Source organism: Parasteatoda tepidariorum, chromosome 9, assembly GCF_043381705.1.
Source record: "Parasteatoda tepidariorum isolate YZ-2023 chromosome 9, CAS_Ptep_4.0, whole genome shotgun sequence".
Taxonomy (NCBI): Eukaryota; Metazoa; Arthropoda; class Arachnida; order Araneae; family Theridiidae; genus Parasteatoda; species Parasteatoda tepidariorum.
Window position 1 is genome coordinate 32631390 of NC_092212.1, and position 21832 is coordinate 32653221.

Genomic DNA, 21832 nt, shown 5'->3' on the forward strand with positions numbered 1-21832 from the left:
ATATATATATATACTTCATATAACTAACTTTTCTCTGTATTTTTACCACTTGTTTATATTCTGCATTTTTAAAATTTAAATGTAATTTTGAGAAAAGAAATTTTATTAAGTCGGTACAAAAAAGAGTACCACCAAAACTATGCTGGTATCTAACTGATCTGTTTTCAAAGAGGCTAAAATAAATTTTAATCTTGAAGTTAAACATTTATTAGTTGTTAATTACTTAACTTGGAAGTAGGGCTTGCTTTCTTTTTTTAAAAATCAGTTGCAAAATTGGCTAATTACTTTAAAAAAAAGTAGCAAAATCAGGGTTTATACTACCATTTTTTAAAGTGGTGTTACATTTTGCGAGGTAAGTTTTCTTAGTCTTTCTAACATAAACTGTCTTGTCTTTAGCAGTATGCACGTGGTGAATCTTTTCAAACTTTAATGTATTGTTTTTATGTTTGTTAAATTTAGATCCTTGTTTGGTATAATTTTAAGTATGATTCCCAGTTTGGTACTATTATTGCAGTAGCTATGCTAATTCACCTTTTGTCTGTTTTTTCTTTTCATTAATTCTTTAGTTTTTTTTTTAAATTTAAATATTTATTTTATGTATTTTGTTTCATTTATATGAAGAAATTTCAATTTAACAGTTTTCGTTTTTTAAGTGTAAAAGCTATATATAAGAAATGAAGCATAAATTATATTATTTTCGATATTTGACTTTAATTTTTTCGTTTCTTGTCAGGTGAGTATTTTCTTTTTTAATTAATTGTTTATTTTAAACCCCTTATAATCTATTTTGTCCTTTTAAAATGTTCTCTTTTTTTTCCTTTTAGGTCATCTTGTATGTAAATAAAGTTGGACCTTATTTTAATCCTCATGAAACTTATCATTATTATCAGTTACCTGTATGCAGACCTGAAAAAGTATGCTGATTTTGCAATGATATAAAATCTTTCTTTTTGCAAACTGTTATTATAAAATGTTTTCATTGTCTATGTATAATATATTTTTTCTTGCCTGCTATTGTATGTGGAGGATATTATTCTCTAGCTTTGTTTGAGAGAAATGTTTGGATATGTGGCATGATTGTGTTTCTTGTGGCATGATTGGGTTCATTTTAGCACATGGGTTTCTTTTTTCTTAATAATAATTAATGTTAAAAGCAACACTTAGTCAGACTTGTTTCATTAGAACAAATTGGATAAATTTCATTGCCAAATAGTTGCTTTTCTGATAAATGATAAAAAATCAAGTTCTAATTAGAACATACGGTTTGAAACAATATATTTAAATTTGTTAATGTGTCACTAAATAATTGTTTAAAAACTATTAGAAGGGGATAGATAAAATTTAAAATTCTATGAATGTTTATCATTATACATTTTGCTGAGCATTTATGCTCATTTAAATTATAATTGGTGGCATTTTAGTGCATGGGTTAAAGTGCAATTTAAGGGACTCCCTCATTAAATGCATAATTATTTTATTGTAATGAAATTGTATTTTATGTTTTATACCATTTACCATGTTTACATTGTGTAATAAAAAATTTTTCCGTTAATGAATAAAACTTAATCCAAGAAAACTTCCATTATTGATAAAAGCTTCATTTCTGTTGTGCACCTGCTTAATTAAAATGAAATTTTTAGTACAAATATTTTTTTTTTACACCATTCTTTATTTTAATCATTATAAATGTGTTTTTCAATTTGAGGTACACCAAATTTTATAATAAAGGTTATTGTTGAGCAAAAAATAAGAAGACTTTTGTATAAGTTAATCTAATAATATCAAAAAATTTCTTAAGTTTAAAATTTTTTAACTCTCTATATGTTTTCTTTTTTCCTCAACAATTTGCATATTATATGTTATTTATTGAAAGATTTCTAATATCCATATTTTTTTTCTATTCTCTTATTTAGATTGAGCACAAAAGTTTAACTTTAGGTGAAGTTTTGGAAGGTGATAGGATGGCTATATCAATGTATAACATTTCTTTTAAAGGTATCTTATTATTCTTTAGTGTTCACCGTTAAAAAAATAAATGGAGATTTAGTAGTTACTTGGTAATTATTTATTATTTGAATAAAATTGCATTTATTAAATTAGCATTTCAATATATAAGGTTATGTAAAACATTAATGGGTTTATAAATAACAAAATGTTTTTATGAGTTTCTAAATTTAAAAGTTGTAAGTAATCCTGTATAAATCATCATTAATATAATAAGCTATATTTTTTTCACAATAATAGCAACAATATATTCCATAATACTCAATACTCTTTGTAATTGTAAAAAATTCATTAGTTATTATGTTCTAAAGTAAAGATAGGATCATTGCATGTTCTCAAAAAATTAATTAAAACTTTCCTTTTTAATTTGTGTATTAAAATTTTATTCTTTAGATAGAGTTAGTCATTTATTTTTGTAAAAAAAAATTATAAGTTTAATATCACATTTTAGGTTTAGTATTTATTTTCCCCTTTTTTCAATATAATTTATCTTAAATCTTTTATTACCTTAAAATTTCATCAAAATTCTCCTTTTTTATTTATTGTTGTTTTTATTTAATCTTATTGTAAAATGATTTCACATTGCATTTGAAAATTAAACCAGATATTATTTAGATAGATATTAGTATTAGCACATTATGTGAATCTATTGGGTAAATCAATAGATTCACATGATCTCATCTTTCATTCTATTAGATATAATTTCAGTTATTATTTTGGTTCATTGCAAAGTATAAACGTACATCTTTGTACTGTTTAGTTAGACTTTTGTTCTAGTTTATGACAACTCATATACAGTCAAATCTTGATCATCATTCCCCCATCTTTCGTTTTCCCATATGCATTGTCCTGTCTTAGCAGTCTTGTCAATTATATTATTCTTATAATGCCAATAATTGAAGTTCAGATAAATTTTCAAATTTGTTCCCGTGTCTGTAGTTCGGAAATTCTACCATCATGTTATTTTGTTTTGTGAAGAAAAATGATAATTCTGATGCCAATGATGCACTCAATAGGGCTTTAAATGATTATGCATTATTTGATGAAGACGTTGAAACTTGAAGTGTTGACTATTCAAGAAGTGGTTAGAAAAGCTGAAAAAGTGTTAGGTGACGTCGATGAGGATGGCAAAACGGAACCACAACAAATGCAAGATTTCTGGATAGCCTAAAAACCTTTGGAAGAATAAGGGACTTTCTGTAATCACGAGAACTTTTAAAAAATGTACAGCAATTCTTTAAAAATGTTTGCGATACAAAGAAAAGAGAGTGTTCAAACTAAAATTTCCAAATATTTTGCATAAATGTGTTTCTTCAGCTTACATTTGCATAGTAAATATTTCTGCATTAAATACATACTTTTTCTTTATTAAAAATTTTTTTTAATTATTAATTTCCAAGTATATTGCTTTTTTATTACTTTTCATACGTTTTCAAGTCATTATTTGTTTTTTTATTTTTGCCCACGTTCATCGTTTTCTCGTATCTATCATTCACAATGAATGGTCCTATGGGAAATGATATATCAGGGTCCTATTGTATAAAAGACACCATGTAGATCATTGTTAACTTATAAGAGCATTAGAAGACTTTTAATATTTATTAACAATTTGCTATGAAATAACTAAGAAGTCTTAAAATTGAGTATATTTTTCTTATCTAAAAATATTTTACTTTTTAGTTCCTTTGAAAAATGAGAAGCTATGTTCACTAACCCTTAGTGATAAAGATTTAAATCAGCTTAAAGACGCTATAGAAGATCTTTATTATTTTGAATTTATAATTGGTAAGTAGTTCTATAAACTTTTTTTTAGAATGTTTTCTTTAACAATATAACTGTTATTTTTCATAAATGTTTTTCAATGTTTTAGACGATCTTCCTCTTCATGGTTTCATTGGTCACTTGGAAGAGAAAGGATTTTTGCCTCATTCTCATAAGATATATCTTTGGACACACTTAACTTTTAATATAATGTATAATAATAACAAGGTAATTATAATCTTTAATATTATTAGGTACAGTAGAGCGTCGATTATCCAAACGCCGATTTACCAGGTTTTCCAATTATCCAGATTGTTATCCATCTCCCCCCTCCCCAAAAAAAGCAATTTTTTTTGCGAAAATGCTTCTTTATTTTCATACTATCTAAAGAGGGTAAAAACATGGTTTCCTTTTATTTATTTGATAACATTGAAAAAAACCTCTCATTTGTTCTTTAGTTTATAAGTGGGGGACAACTGCCCAGTAGTTTATAGTAAGGAAACTCATTTCTTCTTTTTTCCAAGAATAAGAAAAAAAGAGGTGAAACATGCTTTTAAGTGTTCTCTCTCTCTCTCAGTTTTGAAACTGATTTTGATATGTAATTTTGTAAAAAATAAATTGTTACAAAAGTTAAATCTTTTAAGTATTTAAGTTAAATCATTTTAAGGCTCTATCATAGGCTCTACTACTATTGCCAATCCTAAGCCTACGAAACATGTGAAGAGAAGTTACTCTATAATATTTTCATAACCGTTTTTTTAAACGTTGTCTAATTATCTGGATTTTTAGCAATCCGGATCGGCTTTGGACACATTTGGTCCAGATAATCACCACTCTAATGTGTTTGCTATTCAGCCTGTCCTCATTAAGCCTAACTTTGAAATCTTAATTTTTTAATATTGTGAAAAAAATCTTTATCCCCTATCTGTTCAGTATTCTGACAATTAAAAAAACCCTCTTTCAGTCAAATGCATTTCTTATTAACCTTTTCTTTAATGAAATATTTTTGCTAATTCTGTTTTTGATTGATTTAATGAATTGTGCTGAGGGTTTATCTTTGTTAGATTTATACAGGCTCCAGAATCTCAAGGAACCATGATGATGTTTCAACTTTTTTTCTTTCTTGTTGTTTGACATCATTTGTAGGTGACCACTTTGATCGGTCTGTGAAGGGGCTGAGGGTGTGAAGTATTGGTCCTCATTAAACTGTTCTACCGTTAAATGCTTGACTTCACACGTAGGTGGTTGGATTGCCAAAGGAGGAGAGCTATCTCCTCTGTAGAGGATCAAAATTGTGATGGCATATCTTTGGATCATCCCCAGGGATGCTACTGACGTAAATAAAGTATTACTATTACTACCTTCTATATGTATTCTTGCAAATTTCTTGCTTTGAGTTTGTGCAACATATAGCTGCATTCTGGCTTGGGCCTCTTTATATGATACATTCATTCTTTTTTATAGTTAGTGACTAAATCTCAAATTTAATAAATTTGAATTGTGATATTGTATAACATTATGCTTGAAAGGCATTAATAAATACTGCTTTAAGCTTGTGTGCAACATTTTTTGTTTTGTTGTATATCTTACAACTTCCAATCTTATTGAAAGAAATAACTCATAAATTATTATTAAAAAAATTTCAGATATGTTTATAAAATAAGTGTTTTAATTTTCATGATTATGATTTATTTGAATATTTTTATTTTAAGATCATTTCTGCAAATGTATCTAATGTTGGGAGTCCACCATTTAGTTTGAATGATGTAACAGCTCCCATCTCTGTCACTCATACTTATTCTGTTAATTGGGTTGAAACTAAGTAAGTTTAATATTTTCAAAGTATTAAATGTAAATATTGATTTGAGTCCTGTAAAAGTAGATTAAAATCTAAGGATGATAAGAAATAACTTGGACACAAATGCACCATAGTTTTAAATCCTGATTATTATAAAACAGCTCAACTTTCAAATAATTGTGAAAACATTATGCTCAATTACCTATTTATATAAAATTTTAAAGTGACCTCCTTTGATTCTAATGCTGACCTGTATGCTAGTCACAAAATCTTTGTTCATCTTGTTATATTTTGCCTGATTCCTTTCATTAAGATTTTTTTTTAATATTTAATGTCTTACAGTGGTAATAATAGCACATTATAATCAAGGATGCACATCCTATGGATTATGGAATGAAAATAGCTCCTAAAGTTTATGACTTGAATTGATACTTAAAATGAACTAATAGAAAATTTATTAGAAAATATTTATGTTTAGAATAATAATAGAAACTATGTATATACATGTTTTTCTCAATTAGAATATAAAATTGTGATCGCATGTCTTCGGCTCATCCTCAGGGGTGCTTCCCAGACCGTCGCCAGTAGCCCATCGTGCAGCTCTAGTGCGACGTAAATTAACTACAACAACTCAATTAGAATATAAATTTACCTTGAAGTTTTACTATTACAGTTTTACCTTACATATAGGGTATTTTAGGTTTTGTGACCTGCTGTTAAAACAGGTTTTGCATCTCTGATTATAATCAACTGAAGTCAAAAAATTTTATTAAAAAAGTTGCTACCGAAAACTTATTTGTTCTGAAAAATTTTCCCGCATGAAGTTTAATGAAAACAAAATTTCTCCTGAACTATTAAAATTGTACACCAATTTTGAGGCAAATGTGAGAAGATGATTTTTTTGGTACATTTATAATCGACTTAGTATACATTTTGACATTTATTTATCTCCTTTTTAGAGAAACTTATAGTGAACGAATGCAAAAATCATTGAACTCATCTTTTTTCCCGAAAACTTTAGAGGTAAATAATCTACATAATTATACAATTTCACTGAATTATGGATGAAAGCCATAAAAATTAGTGTTTGAAAGAATGAATGAATGTGTTTATTTTTATTTATTTTTTTTTTTTTAATTAAAATGTTTTTTCACTTTGCCAGCTAAATGTTAGGAATTTTATGTCCCATGAAGCTGTTGCCATAAAATTTCCAGTTTCTCTAATTTTTATTTTCCTAACATTTTATTAGCTATTTAATTTAAAAAATAAATTTTTCCATAACTACTGTCTTAAAACATCTTTAAGATTTACCAGTAGAAGAAATGTTTAAAGATCTAACTTTCTAGGAGGATTTTATATTTTTTTAACTTCATGTAAATGCAATTAAAGAACTAAACACAATTTTTTTTTTACCTGCATTTATGAATATTTAAAATCAGTTTAGTATCAAAATACAACAACATTCATAAATATTTAACTATTGCCATTTTTTGGATCATATTAACAACCAGACTTATTTTCCTTTTAAGAAAAAATTAAACAATAAAGCATTTTTTTAAATGGTAGAACTTCTCACACCTATTATATTTTTCAATAAATTTTTTTTTGGATTGTAAAAATTTATTTAAAAAATTATAAAAAATAATCCCTAGAAACTGAAACGGTCAAATATTATTTGATGAAAACCTTTATTTGCTTTGAAAATTCATTTCATTCATCTCATTCACATATATCAAAATGGATGTCTATTTTTGAGCACCTTAATATATACACTACAATTTCCAATTTGTTTTATTTTGAAGTGAATGAAGTTTTTAATCAAATAAGATAACTTTTATTTATCATGAGTTTGAAAGATCTGCATTTTGTTGTTTTAGCATCAATAAATAATTTTTAATTTTGCTTTTACAAAACCAAATAGAAACACATTCTTTTCATACCTGTAGTTAAGCATACAGTTAAGTTTTTTAATATGGATTTGATACAGTGCAGATGTATGCAATTTGTGGAACATTAAGTAATACATTTAAAATTAATACAATATAATTTAGCTGTTCTAAAATGTTTTGATTGCATTGATATTTACCTTTAAAATGAGCATAATTATGTTAACTAATGAACCCAAAGTTTAATTAATTATTATATTTTTGTAGATTCATTGGCTCTCTGTTATTAACTCTGCCGTTCTGGTTATGTTGTTGACTGGATTTGTTATAGTAATATTAGTAAGTTGCTTACATTCTTATTAATTTGGACAGTTTTTTATGTCATGAAAAGGAGTTTCAAAATTTGCTGTGATATTTTGAAGTGCAATATATATATACAGTGAAACATCAGTTAAGTGGACACTCTTGGGATCAAAAAAATTGTCCGTTTAACGGGAAGGGTACCCTAATAACAAAGTTTAACACCGTAAATTGTTCTTAGATTGTTTCACATTTTCAATCATATAGAAATAAATTAAGTAATCTATAATAACTATCTAAAAAGATATTTATTTATGCTTTAAAAATATTTTTTTCTATATAAAAATAATATATGAAAAAGATTGATATAAATATGTATTTCTGGATAGAGCTACAGATTATTGAATATAATTTTCCTACTAACACAGATATTAAGTTAGGCATATGATACTGAATAGGATCTTTTAGTCCTCAGTTGGTTTCAATTATTATGTTTACATCCCTTAACACCTACCCCTAACTTGATATGAAACGTGGTTAATACCTCCTAGATAGTAAACCTTCTGCGATTCACAGAAAACAAAAGAAATCAATGCTTACCTGTAAGGTATGAGGACCTATGGAGTTAATATATTTTCAACTAATCAACTATCAAGTGTCTGAATAAATGTTTCATTCGTATGAATCCCTAAAAGAATAAATTTCTGTTCACTTTTTTACCCTAGCTGTGTTAATACAGTCTTCAAATTTATAAGAAACTGAAAGACATTTTCAGTGGGGAAGAAGCATTGAGATAATTTAAGACGTCATTTCAGCTTGTGGAGTCTCTTAACTTGTGTCGTTCAGATGAGAAGATCAAAAGATACCGCCGTCCAAATGAGCAGTATCATTTTCTTTTCTTTCTTTACAAAGCTAAGGCAATGTGCCTGGAGAAAGATTTTTTTTATTTCTAATGGAAGATTATAAACAGTTACAGCAGAAAACAATAAAAGAAAGAACTCAGAGTACGGCAAAAAATGCTGAAACAGAGTTCATTAATCTGGCATATCTCTAGCCCCCAAATAATGTTTGGCGAGAAAAGTCTTGCCTGGAGCAGGACAGTAGAGTAGATGTGCAGATTCCATGACCTCTCCAGTGCTGCACAGAGTGCATATCGGGGAAGAAGCAATTTTGAGTCTATAAAGAGGTTTCTTAAGCAGTCATGTCTGGTAGCTAGGCATCCACTGCTCTACGCCCTGTTCCGTTACACAAATTTGGGATGGCATTCTTCCAGGACTTTCTGAGCACTGGCTTTAATAGATATTTTAATAAGATTTAGATTGATTCCTTAGTAGTGAAATAGATTAAGCTTAACAAGATTTTTAGTTATTGATAAGGAAGAAAATTTACATGCTTTAAAAATAGTGAGAAGTTGCATACTTTTTTCTTGCAATTGAAAGCAGATATTTTTTTCAAATTTAGAAATAATAGAGTTTGATTTAAAGAGATAGAAAATAACGTTTCAGGGCAAAGATGACTGTCCGTGTCCGATTACGGGAGTGTCCCCTTTGTGGAAAATGAATATAAGGGTTTATTCATAGAAGATTCATGGGGAATTAGAAATATGTATGTGTATTGAGAGGCGTCCGTTTCGTAGGAGTGTCCATAACAGGAGGTTTCACTGTATATACATGTGTGTATATATATGTTTCAATATATGCATGTTTCTAAACTTGAATATATTCAAAGCCTGATAAGGGTTATAGTTTGTTTCAATTGTACTTTTATATTTTAGGCAAGAGTTTTGAGAAATGATTTTGCTCGTTATAATGTTGATGTTGACGATGTGGATAGTTTAGAATGTGATGAATATGGATGGAAAATCATTCGTGGAGATGTTTTCCGTTTCCCACCCTGTAGAAGTCTTTTCTGTGCTATATTAGGTTTGTAACAAATTGACATTTTTGTAACAGTTTAGAAAGTGGTTACATTATTTAAATTGAGAAAGGAAATATTTTGAGAAACAGGTGAACATTCTGACAAGATTAAAGTTTAGGTTTCATTTTATGTGTGAATAAAATATTCTTAAGATATTGAGACTCTAAATTTACACTTAATTAATAAAACTTATGTTTCAGTGTGGGTGTTTGGTTTTTAACTAAACTTTTTTCAGAAAATATTAGATGAGCTAAAAAGGTAATTCAAAAACTTCACATTTGTTAGCCCTTTCTAAAAATATAGCATCTCTGAGTAAGATAGACTCATTAAAAAAAGACAAATTACTTTTATTGGCATGTTAACAACATTACCTAGTTATACAGTAGTTTAGTATATACTTCAAATAATTACCAGTATTATTCTTAAAATAACTTTAGTTTGGATTTGCCCGAGAATTAAAAAATAATTATGACATACCACCAAATGAAACCATTAACTGGGAGAGTTAGGGCAAAAGATCCAGAGACATAGGTAAAAAGATCCTTAAAATGCAGTCAGCCCTTCCAACAGTCTGTCCTTGTCTAAGAAGGCAGTAACTCACTGGAACCTGAAACACGAAGAAACAGGCAAAACCTTGCAGAATAAGTGCTGCAACTAAACTGCCAATCGAGCTCTCTAGTAATCGAGGAGAATATGGCATAGAAGCTAGGTCAAAACTTTGAATAAATTAGACAAGAGAATAGCGAAAAAATATTCTTATCCATGATTATTTAACCATTCAAACTCACTATTATTCGATAAGTACTCAAGCTGACCATTATTTCATCATTACTCGACCTTATTATTATAAGCTCTCATATTACCTTAAGAAAAAAAAAATCTTTATCTTATTGGAGCATATAGGTTACTATACAAAAAATGCATTAATTGTCGAATTTATTGACACTAAACCATTATGCAATTGTGTAACTATCTGATTAAGAATATTACCATGATTTTTTTTAGTAATTAAGTTTTTCTATAATATTTTCTTTTGCATAGGAGTCGGCAGTCAGTTCTTATCTATTGCATTGGGAATTGTAATAATGGCATTGCTTGATTTATTTAATGTGCACAAACATGGTGCAATGAACACTATTGCATTTCTTCTTTATGCTTTAACATCTTGTAAGTATATATTGCTTTGAATTCAAAATCTATATTTCCTTCATTTCACAACATAAAAAACAATGCCTGGACTTATTTTCTGCAATTTTATAAATTTTTTATTATTATTATTTTTTACTTTCAAACCCATCATTTTTTTAAGTTTATCTTAACTTTTAAATATTTATTATGTCGTAATTTTTCCTAATTGACAACAATTATTACAAAAGTTTAATTTTGTTTTTATCAAATTTAACTTTTGTCTTTTAATTTTAGCTGAATCATATGTATGTATTAATACGGCATAAAGAATTTCAAAATATGTTTGCTCTAGTTTTTAAACTAATGCATTGTTAAAGTTATGTTGCCTAATAATAGTTTCAAAATGTTTAATTTAAGGTAGCACTTGAAGCAGAAAATAGTTATCACTAAATACAGTGCAGAACCCGTTATCCGGAAATCAGAAAACCGGAAAACCAAAAAACCGGAACGAAATTCGATAAATTTTCCCGCTATTTAAAAAAAATTTTTTATAAGATTTTAGGATTTTTCTTTCTTTTTTGAAAGATGTTTACCTTACCATCATTTTAGAAATAATCATTAGTGTATTACTTCATCGTTTTTTCTTCTTTTTAAGATTATTTCTAAATATTTTTCTCTTTTTAGTTGGGTTTAACAATAAAAAAACGGCTTTTTGTAGCGATTCAGAAAACCGGAAAAATCAGTTATCCGGAATAGCGATGGTCCCGATCATTCCGGATAATCGGTTCCCTACTGTATTGTGAAACTCATTATTATCATTTTTTTAATGTAGGACCAGGATCAATTGGCTAATATATATATTCATTCAATATTAATGTAGTACTTTTAATTAAAATTTTATATTTCTAGACTTAAATCCTATCTAATAAATATTTTAAATTCTATAATTATTAAAAACACTTATGTGATTTTTGACCTTATTTTCTTTTACACACTAGCAATTGAACATATCATGATTAAAAATGTTATAAAGTTTATGTTTTATGCTAATGTTATAGATTATTCATTAAATTACTAAATGTTTCTATTAATTATGCACTTCATTTTATATCACATAATGTTCCTACTTCATAAAGGATTGATATGCAAAAAAAACTTACTTTTTCTTCAATATTTAACCTTTTTTTTAAAAAATAGTAATAAATAAATATCTATTTTTTTGTTAAAAATTTTTTTCAACTTCAACAGTCTGTGTAAACTTATTTTTTATAGCAGGTTCTTACATTTCTTTTATAGGTATAGCTGGTTATGTATCTGCATCCATGTATAAGAAAATGGGTGGTAAACTGTGGGTGTGGAACATTAATCTAACATCATTTTTATTTTCTGGTAGGTTATGTTTTAGTCAAAATTATTTCTGACTTGTGTGAAATTCAGTAAAATTACTAAAGAAAATATGCTTATAAATTATTTTTGTTACCCCTATTTATATTTTACTACCATTAAACATTTTTAAATAAACAAGATGTTTGTCTTTTTAACATTGAAAATCAACTAATGTTGGATAATTAATTTTTTTTTAAAACTTAGTTTTGCAAGAGGACTTACTTGTTTAGTGACCTAGTCAGTTTTTTACCTCAATGCTAATACAATCTTGTACAACTAAGATTGACAATTGTTCAGTTATCAAATAAATTCTTCCTGAGGTTCTCAGTTATTAACTAACTTTTTCAAAGCCACTCAGATATTAACTAAATTTTCTTTGACTACAAAGTTATCATCTGAATTTTCCCAAGCTTTTTCATTATTAAATTAAATTCTTCTTATTCTAATTCTTCTTATTCTAATTCTAACTCAGTTATCAACTTAGCTTTTTCTAAGCTGTTGTACTATCAACTAAACTCTTCTTAAGAATTTCAGTTATTTCATAAATGCTGTCCAAAAAATTTACCTTGAAGTGTCTTAAGTCAATTCATTTTCCTAAATCAACACAAAATTTCAGATTATATACATAAATATTAAATACTAGTTATTGCTGATTTCTGTGTTTTATGATTGTCCAGTGTAATTAAACTAAATTACTGATTTACTTTTATATATTAACATTGCAACCAACTTTTACAGATTTAAATTTTTATTTAATTTTATTAAGTTAATTTTTATTTTTAAAGTAGTAGCAAAATGACAGCTACTACTTTTGTTTCATTATGTAGGCATTCACATAATTTGATTCTTAACTAATTCAAGCTATATTTTTTTTTAAAATTATTTAATAAAAAAAATTGTCATTTAATGTTTATGGGCAATTCCATATGTGACGGAATGACATTTTGACTTGCATGATGACAATTAATTGAAGTTTCTATGCATCTAATTTCAAATAAACATGATTTTTTCTCATGCATATCATTATTATTGGTATAATGTGATTCATAAACTAAAAAAAAAGAATTTTGTATTTTTTTTATTTTTAATTTTATGAACTTTTTACTTGTGTGACGGAATGACATTTTGGCAACCAANATTTGATTCTTAACTAATTCAAGCTATATATATATATATTTTAATTATTTAATAAAAAAAATTGTCATTTAATGTTTATACTCATAAAAAATTAATGCTCCCAATCTTGTGATAGTCATTTAATAAGGCTTCTGTTGTTCTCAAAAATTTTAATAAATTTTTTTTTCGCTAAATAAATATGTATTTCAATGCTTTTATAATTGTTTTAGGGCCATTTTTTATAATTTGGAGTATTCAGAATAGTATAGCTTGGGCATACAACTCAACTCAAGCTCTTCCTTTTAGTACAATTATTTTACTACTGGGAGTTTGGCTGTGCAGTAAGTTTAATTTTTTTGTCTTTGTCAAATAGCAAGATTTTTGTTGACAATAAATTAAATTATTACTTTTCTTCTTTTAGTTGGTTACCCTCTAAGTGTCCTTGGAGGAGTTTTAGGAAAAAACTGGACTGGTAATTTTGACATACCATGTCGTACAAAACACATTCCACGAGAAGTGCCCCCTGTGAAATGGTATCATTCTGCACCAGCACAGTGTGCGATTGGGGGATTTTTACCCTTTAGGTAAACATATTTTCTAAGTTACTTTCAAAATTAAAATATAGGTCTCAAAATCTTTTTTCACTTAATATTTGGTACAATGTTTAAAAATGTAAACCCTATTGCATTAAGCTGGGATTTTTATATGAAAATTTTTATTTGATAATCATTTTGTCTGTGTAAAATAATTTATTTATAATCACTTGTTTAAATTCAAATTTTAAGATAGCTAATTGTTTTAATAACTCATAGCTTCTGTTAAACATTATTCATTCTGATTTGAATTTCAATAAACTAATTTATCTGCAAAACTCAAGGAAAAAAATTATTGTCCACATATATAGTTATAAGTTTGTAATAAACAAATAGATTGTAAAAGCGATATTTTTTATAAGTAAAACAAAGAATCTTGTTAATAGAAAAGTTTCTTATCTTTCTACCTATTACAGAAATGCATTTTGAAAAATCTTTAATCAAGCAAATCTAAGTTTAAGTGTAGGAATTGGATAGTTTTTCCTTAATTTAAATGCAATTAAAGAGATATAAAGCAAATATAGTTAAAGTTAGTAATAATTTTTTAGTGTTATTTAATTTTTTAAAGGGTATTAATGTTTTCTTATTTTTGATATTAATGGTATTTTTGGTAATGATATTAATGTACTTTAATCTTTTAATGTTTAACTTCCAAGAAATTTCGATACACCAAGGTAAATTTTATGCATCTTTTAAGCTCTTGTTGAAAATTTTTAAATTATATCAAATGGTTATGTTATCAAAAATCTTATTTTTGTTGGACATAGCTCAAAGTGCACATTCAAAGAAAAAACAAATACCTTGATGCACGTTCTAAATTTTAAGTATCTGACTTTTTTTTAAATTTAATTTCTCAGGAACTATTAAAACAATTTCTCTCAAATTTATATTTTGTTGTATAAAATTACATTCTTTAAAAGGATACAAAAAATTGTATACCTTACAATTTAAACTTTTTTCTACCATTCTTAAACGAAATCATAAAAAATAATATATATTTACTAAAAGTTATTTTGGGCATAGAATTATCTTTGGATCAATGAATTTTATGATTGTGTATAAAAAGTTTTCTATTCACTTAAGAAATTCTCGAGCTATAGCGAAATATGCAAAAAATAAAATTAACATGTTCAAACTTTAGAGCGCTCTCCTGACCAAACTTTTTGGTACCTACCTTCTATATTTTGGGGGTCAGAAATCTGAATCTGTGGAAAAAAAGATATGTATATTCAGAGAAAGTACGTTTTTCTGTCATATTTTGCAACTTTAAATATTGCCTGCACTTATTAATTAGTATAATTGAGGACACCGCCTTGAACTATTAAGATTGATTTCTAGAATGGGAAAATCCGATCATTAGATCAAGTTTTTTGTTGGCCCACTGTACATATACTGTTCACAATATAGTCTATTCTAGCTTTTGTGCCATTCAAATCAAACATGTTTTATGTTTTCACTATTTTCTATAATCCTTTTATGTATTAAAAAATTATTCAAAACACAATTTTGAAATCACATGATTTTTGTAGAAACATAAAATTAAATAAATATATAATTAAATAAACATAAATTGTTTAAATTCTTCTTGTATTTATTTCTTATACTAAAGTTGTCATTAAATTTGTTAACCCATTTATTATAATAATTTTAGAGAATTTTAAAATTGAAGAAATTGAATGTACCCCTTTATTTTACTTATGTGTATTGTATTTATTTTTCAAAAAAATGTCTTTATTGTTTTTTCCTTTCTACTTTAAAAAAGTTTTATTGCATATGAAGGTTTTAGGTCAAAATATTGATAAGCCCAATTTTTTACATAAGCCTTTACATTTATTACTATTTTTACATAAAACTGTTCCTTAGTATTATTTCTATGTGGGAACTTTACAAGTTTTCAAACTTTCCGCTAGATAACAGCACAATGGCCCTAAACACATTGTCAGCATAAAAATTTTGATGTTTTATTTTATTTATTTTTTTACCCAAAAAGTTTTCTTTGAACTATTTAAAAATTGGATTTATCATTATATTTCCTAAAGCTCTTTATGTGTTCTTTGTATAATAAAGTTGGCTAAAACAATTTTTTAATAACCCTGTTGACTTAATTGTCTTAAATAGAGATAAATGATCGTTAAATTTTGTTTTTTGTAGTGCAATATCAGTGGAGCTGTATTACATATTTGCTACAGTTTGGGGACGAGAGCAATATACGTTATATGGTGTGCTATTTATTGTTTTCTTCATATTATTGAGTGTAACTGCTTGTATATCTATTGCTCTTACCTATTTCCAACTTTCTGCTGAAGATTATAAATGGTGGTGGAGGTCTGTAATTAATGCAGGGTAAGTAATCTGTTGATTATCATTAATCTATCATACTGTTATAAATTTATGCATTAATATTATAAATTTATGATAAATCTATCATACTAATTATTAATTTATGTTAACTTAATTGTTAGTTCTAGAATTTTCAGAACTTTTAGATGCAGGCTTTCTTGCATCAGAAAATCAGTTTTTACCTTGTTACTCAATAGGATTGTAGTGTGTAACGGGGAACTGTCCATAGAAATTTATCCAGACATTCAACGATTGGAGAGTTAATGTCAGTATCAATAATCTATGATATTCACTTAAACATTTTTTTTAATTTTGAGGGAAGTTTGTTACTATAGTACTCATTTTTTAGGAATACCTAACCTTCACAGCTATCTGACAATCTATAGATAAATTTGCAATTTAAAAGCAAGAGTATTGATTTTTCACTGAAAATTATGTCTCTGAATGTACTTCAGGGTTTGTAGGTGTCCTGATTTTCCTGATTAAAAACATTTTGTCCTTATTTGTCTTGTTTTTTTTCTTTTCCTCTTGATATCCCTGATTTTTGGAACATTCCATTTTCCATTAATCTAACAACGGATTTTAAAATAATCGATTTGAGGAATCAAAAGAGTTAGATTTCTGATTCGTCTTTTTATTTTAATAATTAATACTAATTAATCGAAATTTGATGGTAGTAATCATCCGATAGTTTTATACATGGTTCATGCATGCAGCCTAGGATACATTGTTTCAAATTTTTTGGGAATTCAGTAATTTTATGCTATAGAAACTCATTTAACAGTTTCCATCTTCAAATTTTTATGGGGAAGAAGTCAGGTGTCATACCCTTATTTATTATTTTAAACAAATGCTATAACAAATCTTAAGTGGAGTTTAGTAGTTTCAAAATTATTAATTCATGTGATTTTAGAAATAACCGATTCCAATCATTTTATAGCATTTTTTTATGGGGAATTGAAGTATCATTCACTAAATTTTATACAAAAATGTATAGTAGCTTTATTCGCTGTGTTTTTGTTACTGAGACTCTTTAAAATTATTTGATTAAGGAAAACTTAAACTTGATAACAAATTTAATTAAATATAGGTGAGGGAATAATGCCTAGTTTATGCTAATTAATTTCTTCTATAAGAAGTTATATATATAATTCTATAAAAAATTTTGATACATTGATCTCAAACTATCATAAGTTGCTCAGTGCTTTCTTAATAAAATAAAACGGGAAACTGTTGAAATTATCTGTTCTAAATAATGTCAAAATTATATTTGTGATAAGATTTGAGTTTTTTTAAACTTAAGTTGTGCATATTGTGTGTTTTTTAGTTTGTCATTTATCTTTTTTCAAAGTAATCTAAGGTGTACATATACAGTGAAACCTCCCATTACGAGCACTCCTACGAAACGGGCGCTTCTCATTATGAACCATTATTTTAATTCCTAGTGAATCTTCTATGAATAATCCATTATGCACCTTCTCCAGTAAACAGACACTCCAGCGACCGAACGTGGACTGTCATTTATGCCCTGAAACGTTTTTTTTTATCTCTACGAACCGAACACCAATTTTCTAAATTTGAAATGGAAAAAACTCTTTTTCCTTTAAATTCTAAGGAAAAAAACATGAAACTTTCCTCCATTTTCAAGGAATATTTTTTTTTTATCTTATCCACAACTAAAAATATTAAGCTATTTCACCACTAAAGAATTAATCATTCTCCTTTCACCTTCGTTTATCTTTACAAAGAAAGGAGGGAAACAGAAATCTAGTCATCAAGGCATCCATATAAGTGAAACATTTATTTAAATTTGACAGATGATCAATTGTGAATAGGACAACTCCATAGAGCTTCATGCTTTATAGGTATGCATTGATTTCTTATTTTTCTGTGCATAGAGGGAGGTTTAATTTGAAGGAGATATTATACCACAGTTCTTACCAAGTGCTGGGGTGGTGTAAACCTAATAATCAAACCATCTGAGGAAGTAACGTGGGACTAAAAGCGTCTATTTGGTATCATATGACTAACTTGAATGTCTGTGTGAATAGGAAGAACATAATCATTTCTCTGAAGCTACATCTGGAATTATGTATACAGGGTTATTCACAATTCCCTCCGGGGTTTTGAAGCGTTATAGTAAAAAAGCGAAGACAAATATGACAAAAAAGAACATATGAAATTATTCTGAAAGTATTCAAGTTTTAATTTAAGCAGTTGCCTGTAGATTGCAGTAACATGTACCACTGAAGCCAGTTGTAGTAAAGAAAAATGGCATTTACTGGCAGAGGGAATTATGAATAACCCTGTACATATATATCAAGAGTTTTAATATCTATATTTTTGTATTGAAATTTTTTTTTAAAAGTTTAAATGAATATCATTGTAAATAATTATTGTAGATAAGTTAATTTTTTCTATATAAATGCAATTATTCTAAAAGCAATTTAGGGCGTTAAAATTTGTTATTAGCCTACCCTTCCCGTAAACGGACAACTCTCGTAAGCTGACAATTTTGTCACTCCCAAGAACGACCATTTAACAGAGGTTTCACTGTGTATATATACATTTATATATTAAAAAATAAATTAAAATGATAAATTAAAAATTTTACTAAAATGACGTAATTAAATTTTTTTTAATTGTTATCGAAAATTTTCACAATAATTTCTCGTAATTATAATCTGACGCTTTTTGTAAAATTTATTCACAAGGTGCACTAGTGATATTTCATATTTGATTCCATTTTTTTCCTTGTTTTTCTTTTATATTTTCACTTTACAATTCTGTCTCTTTTATTTGTTTACACATTCTTCTTTTCTTTTCTGATATGTTTGTTTCATTGTTCTCTGAGTTGTTTTGTTTTTCCTCTCCCTTTAATTTTCTTCTCATTCTTACTTTCTCTTTTGTATACTTTTCTTCATTGTTTTCTTTCTATCTTTTTTTTCTTCTCATTTTTCTTTCTTTTGTTTTGTTTGTATACTTTGTCATTATTTGCTTTTATATCCTCATTAATTTACCTTTTGTTTTTGTTCTTTTTCTCTTTTGTTTTATTTTTCTTCTTCTATTTTTTGTTTCATCATCAGACACAGTTTATAGCAATGTTTTGTGTACTTTATAGTGAGTATTTATTGTAGTTGTAGCTGTATTTAGTTCTATTGCCATTGATTTCAAACCAACAATTTTTATAATTATTTCTTTGTTTTTACTGTGAGATAAGAAAAGAAAAAAAAACCGACTGGTACTTCTCTTTTTTTAAACCACTATTTTTCAGAATATTGATTTTCTTTTACATTGTTATTGTGTGGTATATGCTTGGTCAGATGCTTTGTCATTTTAGTTTATAGCACATGTAAACATTAATTTTAAGGATCTTATAAAGACAGTAAAAAGTTGCTTCCATAATATTATACAATGCTATATTAGATACTTAAATCATGCAGTGTTTGAAATGTGATTTAATAGCATTGAAAATTATGTTATCTTCATTTTCCATACTACAACAGAGCTGCTGACACTATTTAAAATGTTGTAGTATAATAATAATTGATTTAATGAATTTGTTTTAAAATTTAGCAATATTTGCATATATCATCACATGATTATCAAATATATTTTATACATATATGTTTGAGTTTTTTATTATATCACATAGTAGTCAAAATCATTTTAAATAACACTTATTAATCCAAAAATAAAATTTTGAAACTTAAAATTTGTTTAATCCTAACGGGTTTGCTTCTCACAATATTTTATATAACATTAAAAGATTGAATAAGATGTCAAATTTTCTTAAAAATTCGGCTTGTATTTATCTGTAGCATCTCATGATTATCAAACCTTTTATAGATATATACATAGATTTAAATTAATTTTTCTTGTAGTGCTCAAAATCTTTTAAAATCAAAGTTATAAAATCAAAAATGAAAAGTTATAAAATTCAATTTATTAAATACAATTAACATGATCCTAGTTTTTTTAAAGGAAATTTTTAATAAGTAGTTGATTTTATGTAAAAAAAGACTTATGCTAAAACATTGTTGCAATGAGCTTATCTTGCATTCAATAAATAATTTTTTGAAAATTATTTTATTTATAATGTTGGGGAAAAAGTATAATACCATTGCAACATTATTTCCTGTTGTAAAATTTAAAAACTTTCTTTTAGTTTCATTTTTTCAAAAATTGTATCAAGGTAATTAATATGGAGAGGCAATGTGTGTTCCTCATATATTTTGCCATAAATAGAAAATAGAAGGTGGTAATTACTATAACTGACAAATGATGTTGCGTGAACTATTAAAGAGGTTACATCAGTGGCGTACGCAAGGGAGGGGTTTAGGGGTTTAAACTCCCCCCTTGAGCTCAGACAAAATGGTGTCGTGTTTGAGACAATTCGAGAATTTTGGAGTTGCGGTGAAAATTTATATAAAAGAGGGAACGGAGAACAGTGGAGTTAGTTAGTCAGACTAAGAGTTATCTCTGCCGTTTGTCTTTCGGAGCTCGTTGCTAAATCTGATTTGTTTTGTCTTAACAAAAAGTTAATTCAATCGCCGAACCCGTCGTCGTCGTTATTTCGACTAGTGAAGAAATCAGTAACAATACTATTGGAGATACTGAGCTCGTTGAAGTTATTCATTCCAGCTCGAAACTTTAAGATCGTAGTATAGCATATATTTCTGTGCTAATATATATATTTGCTGTTCTTGGACCTGTAGGATATCAAAACGCAAAAATTTAACAATTTATAATTATTTTGAGAAAAAATCACGACCTGAAATTAATGAGGTTTCAGCATCTAGTACCAATGTAAGTTTTTCTGTTGAACAGAAATGTGATACTTCCGTTGAAGAAAACGTTTCTAGCACATCAAAATCTGATGAATGAGAAAGTGGCCCTCAAAGTGTTACTTCCCACCCATATGACATTGGACTTTTTTCAGAAGATATTACATGCGAGAAGATATTACATTATACTCTTAAACTTAAAAAATCAAATCTAAATTTAACTAAACAATGTTGACTAAATAAAAAGTCATATTATCTAGCTGTCTAAATTAGGGAAATAATAGTGCTTTATTACATACTCGAATTTCTTTTAGTAGTTTCAGAAAATCATGAACACCCCCCTTGAAAACATTCTGGGTACGCAACTGGGTTACATACCACTGACTGTTTATGTTGCCATTATATTGTTGCTCATTAATATGGCTAACGTTTAGTGTCTTGAATAATGTATGTACTCAATTAATTTTGATAAGTTCTTTGCAAAAATGTAAAGATCAAGAACTGTAGCTTTCGGATTAAAAAGCTTACATTTTGACATTTATGACGAATGGAAATTGTGTAGTTTTAATTTGCTTTTTTATTTGGAAATTGTACAGGAAATATTTGAAACTTATAAATTTTCTAAAATTTTTAATATGAGTTCTGAGACTTTTATAAGCATTTTTTTTAATTGACCAATAGCTAATAATAATATAAAAATACTTTTATAAAAACAATGCAACATTTTGTCAGTGAGAAAATAGACGCATGAGCATGTTGAAGAAAATGAACGCTGCTAAAAATGCCTGTTTAAAAAGATGGATTTATCTATTTAAG

General features: G+C 27.0%; 1 protein-coding gene across 2 annotated transcripts in view; it reads left to right on the forward strand.

The window, feature by feature from the left end:
- LOC107441353 (transmembrane 9 superfamily member 1) overlaps positions 1-21832 on the forward strand; it is a 39651-nt gene that overhangs the window by 2432 nt on the left and 15387 nt on the right. For both annotated transcript variants that reach the window (XM_043040593.2, XM_016054578.4), the window contains exons 2-14: positions 825-914; positions 1914-1995; positions 3685-3789; positions 3875-3993; positions 5478-5587; positions 6523-6586; positions 7717-7788; positions 9524-9671; positions 10708-10833; positions 12091-12183; positions 13527-13637; positions 13718-13880; positions 16041-16232. In XM_043040593.2, the coding sequence (XP_042896527.1) occupies positions 825-914; positions 1914-1995; positions 3685-3789; positions 3875-3993; positions 5478-5587; positions 6523-6586; positions 7717-7788; positions 9524-9671; positions 10708-10833; positions 12091-12183; positions 13527-13637; positions 13718-13880; positions 16041-16232 (1475 nt within the window). The remainder of the gene's footprint in view (positions 1-824; positions 915-1913; positions 1996-3684; positions 3790-3874; positions 3994-5477; positions 5588-6522; positions 6587-7716; positions 7789-9523; positions 9672-10707; positions 10834-12090; positions 12184-13526; positions 13638-13717; positions 13881-16040; positions 16233-21832) is intronic.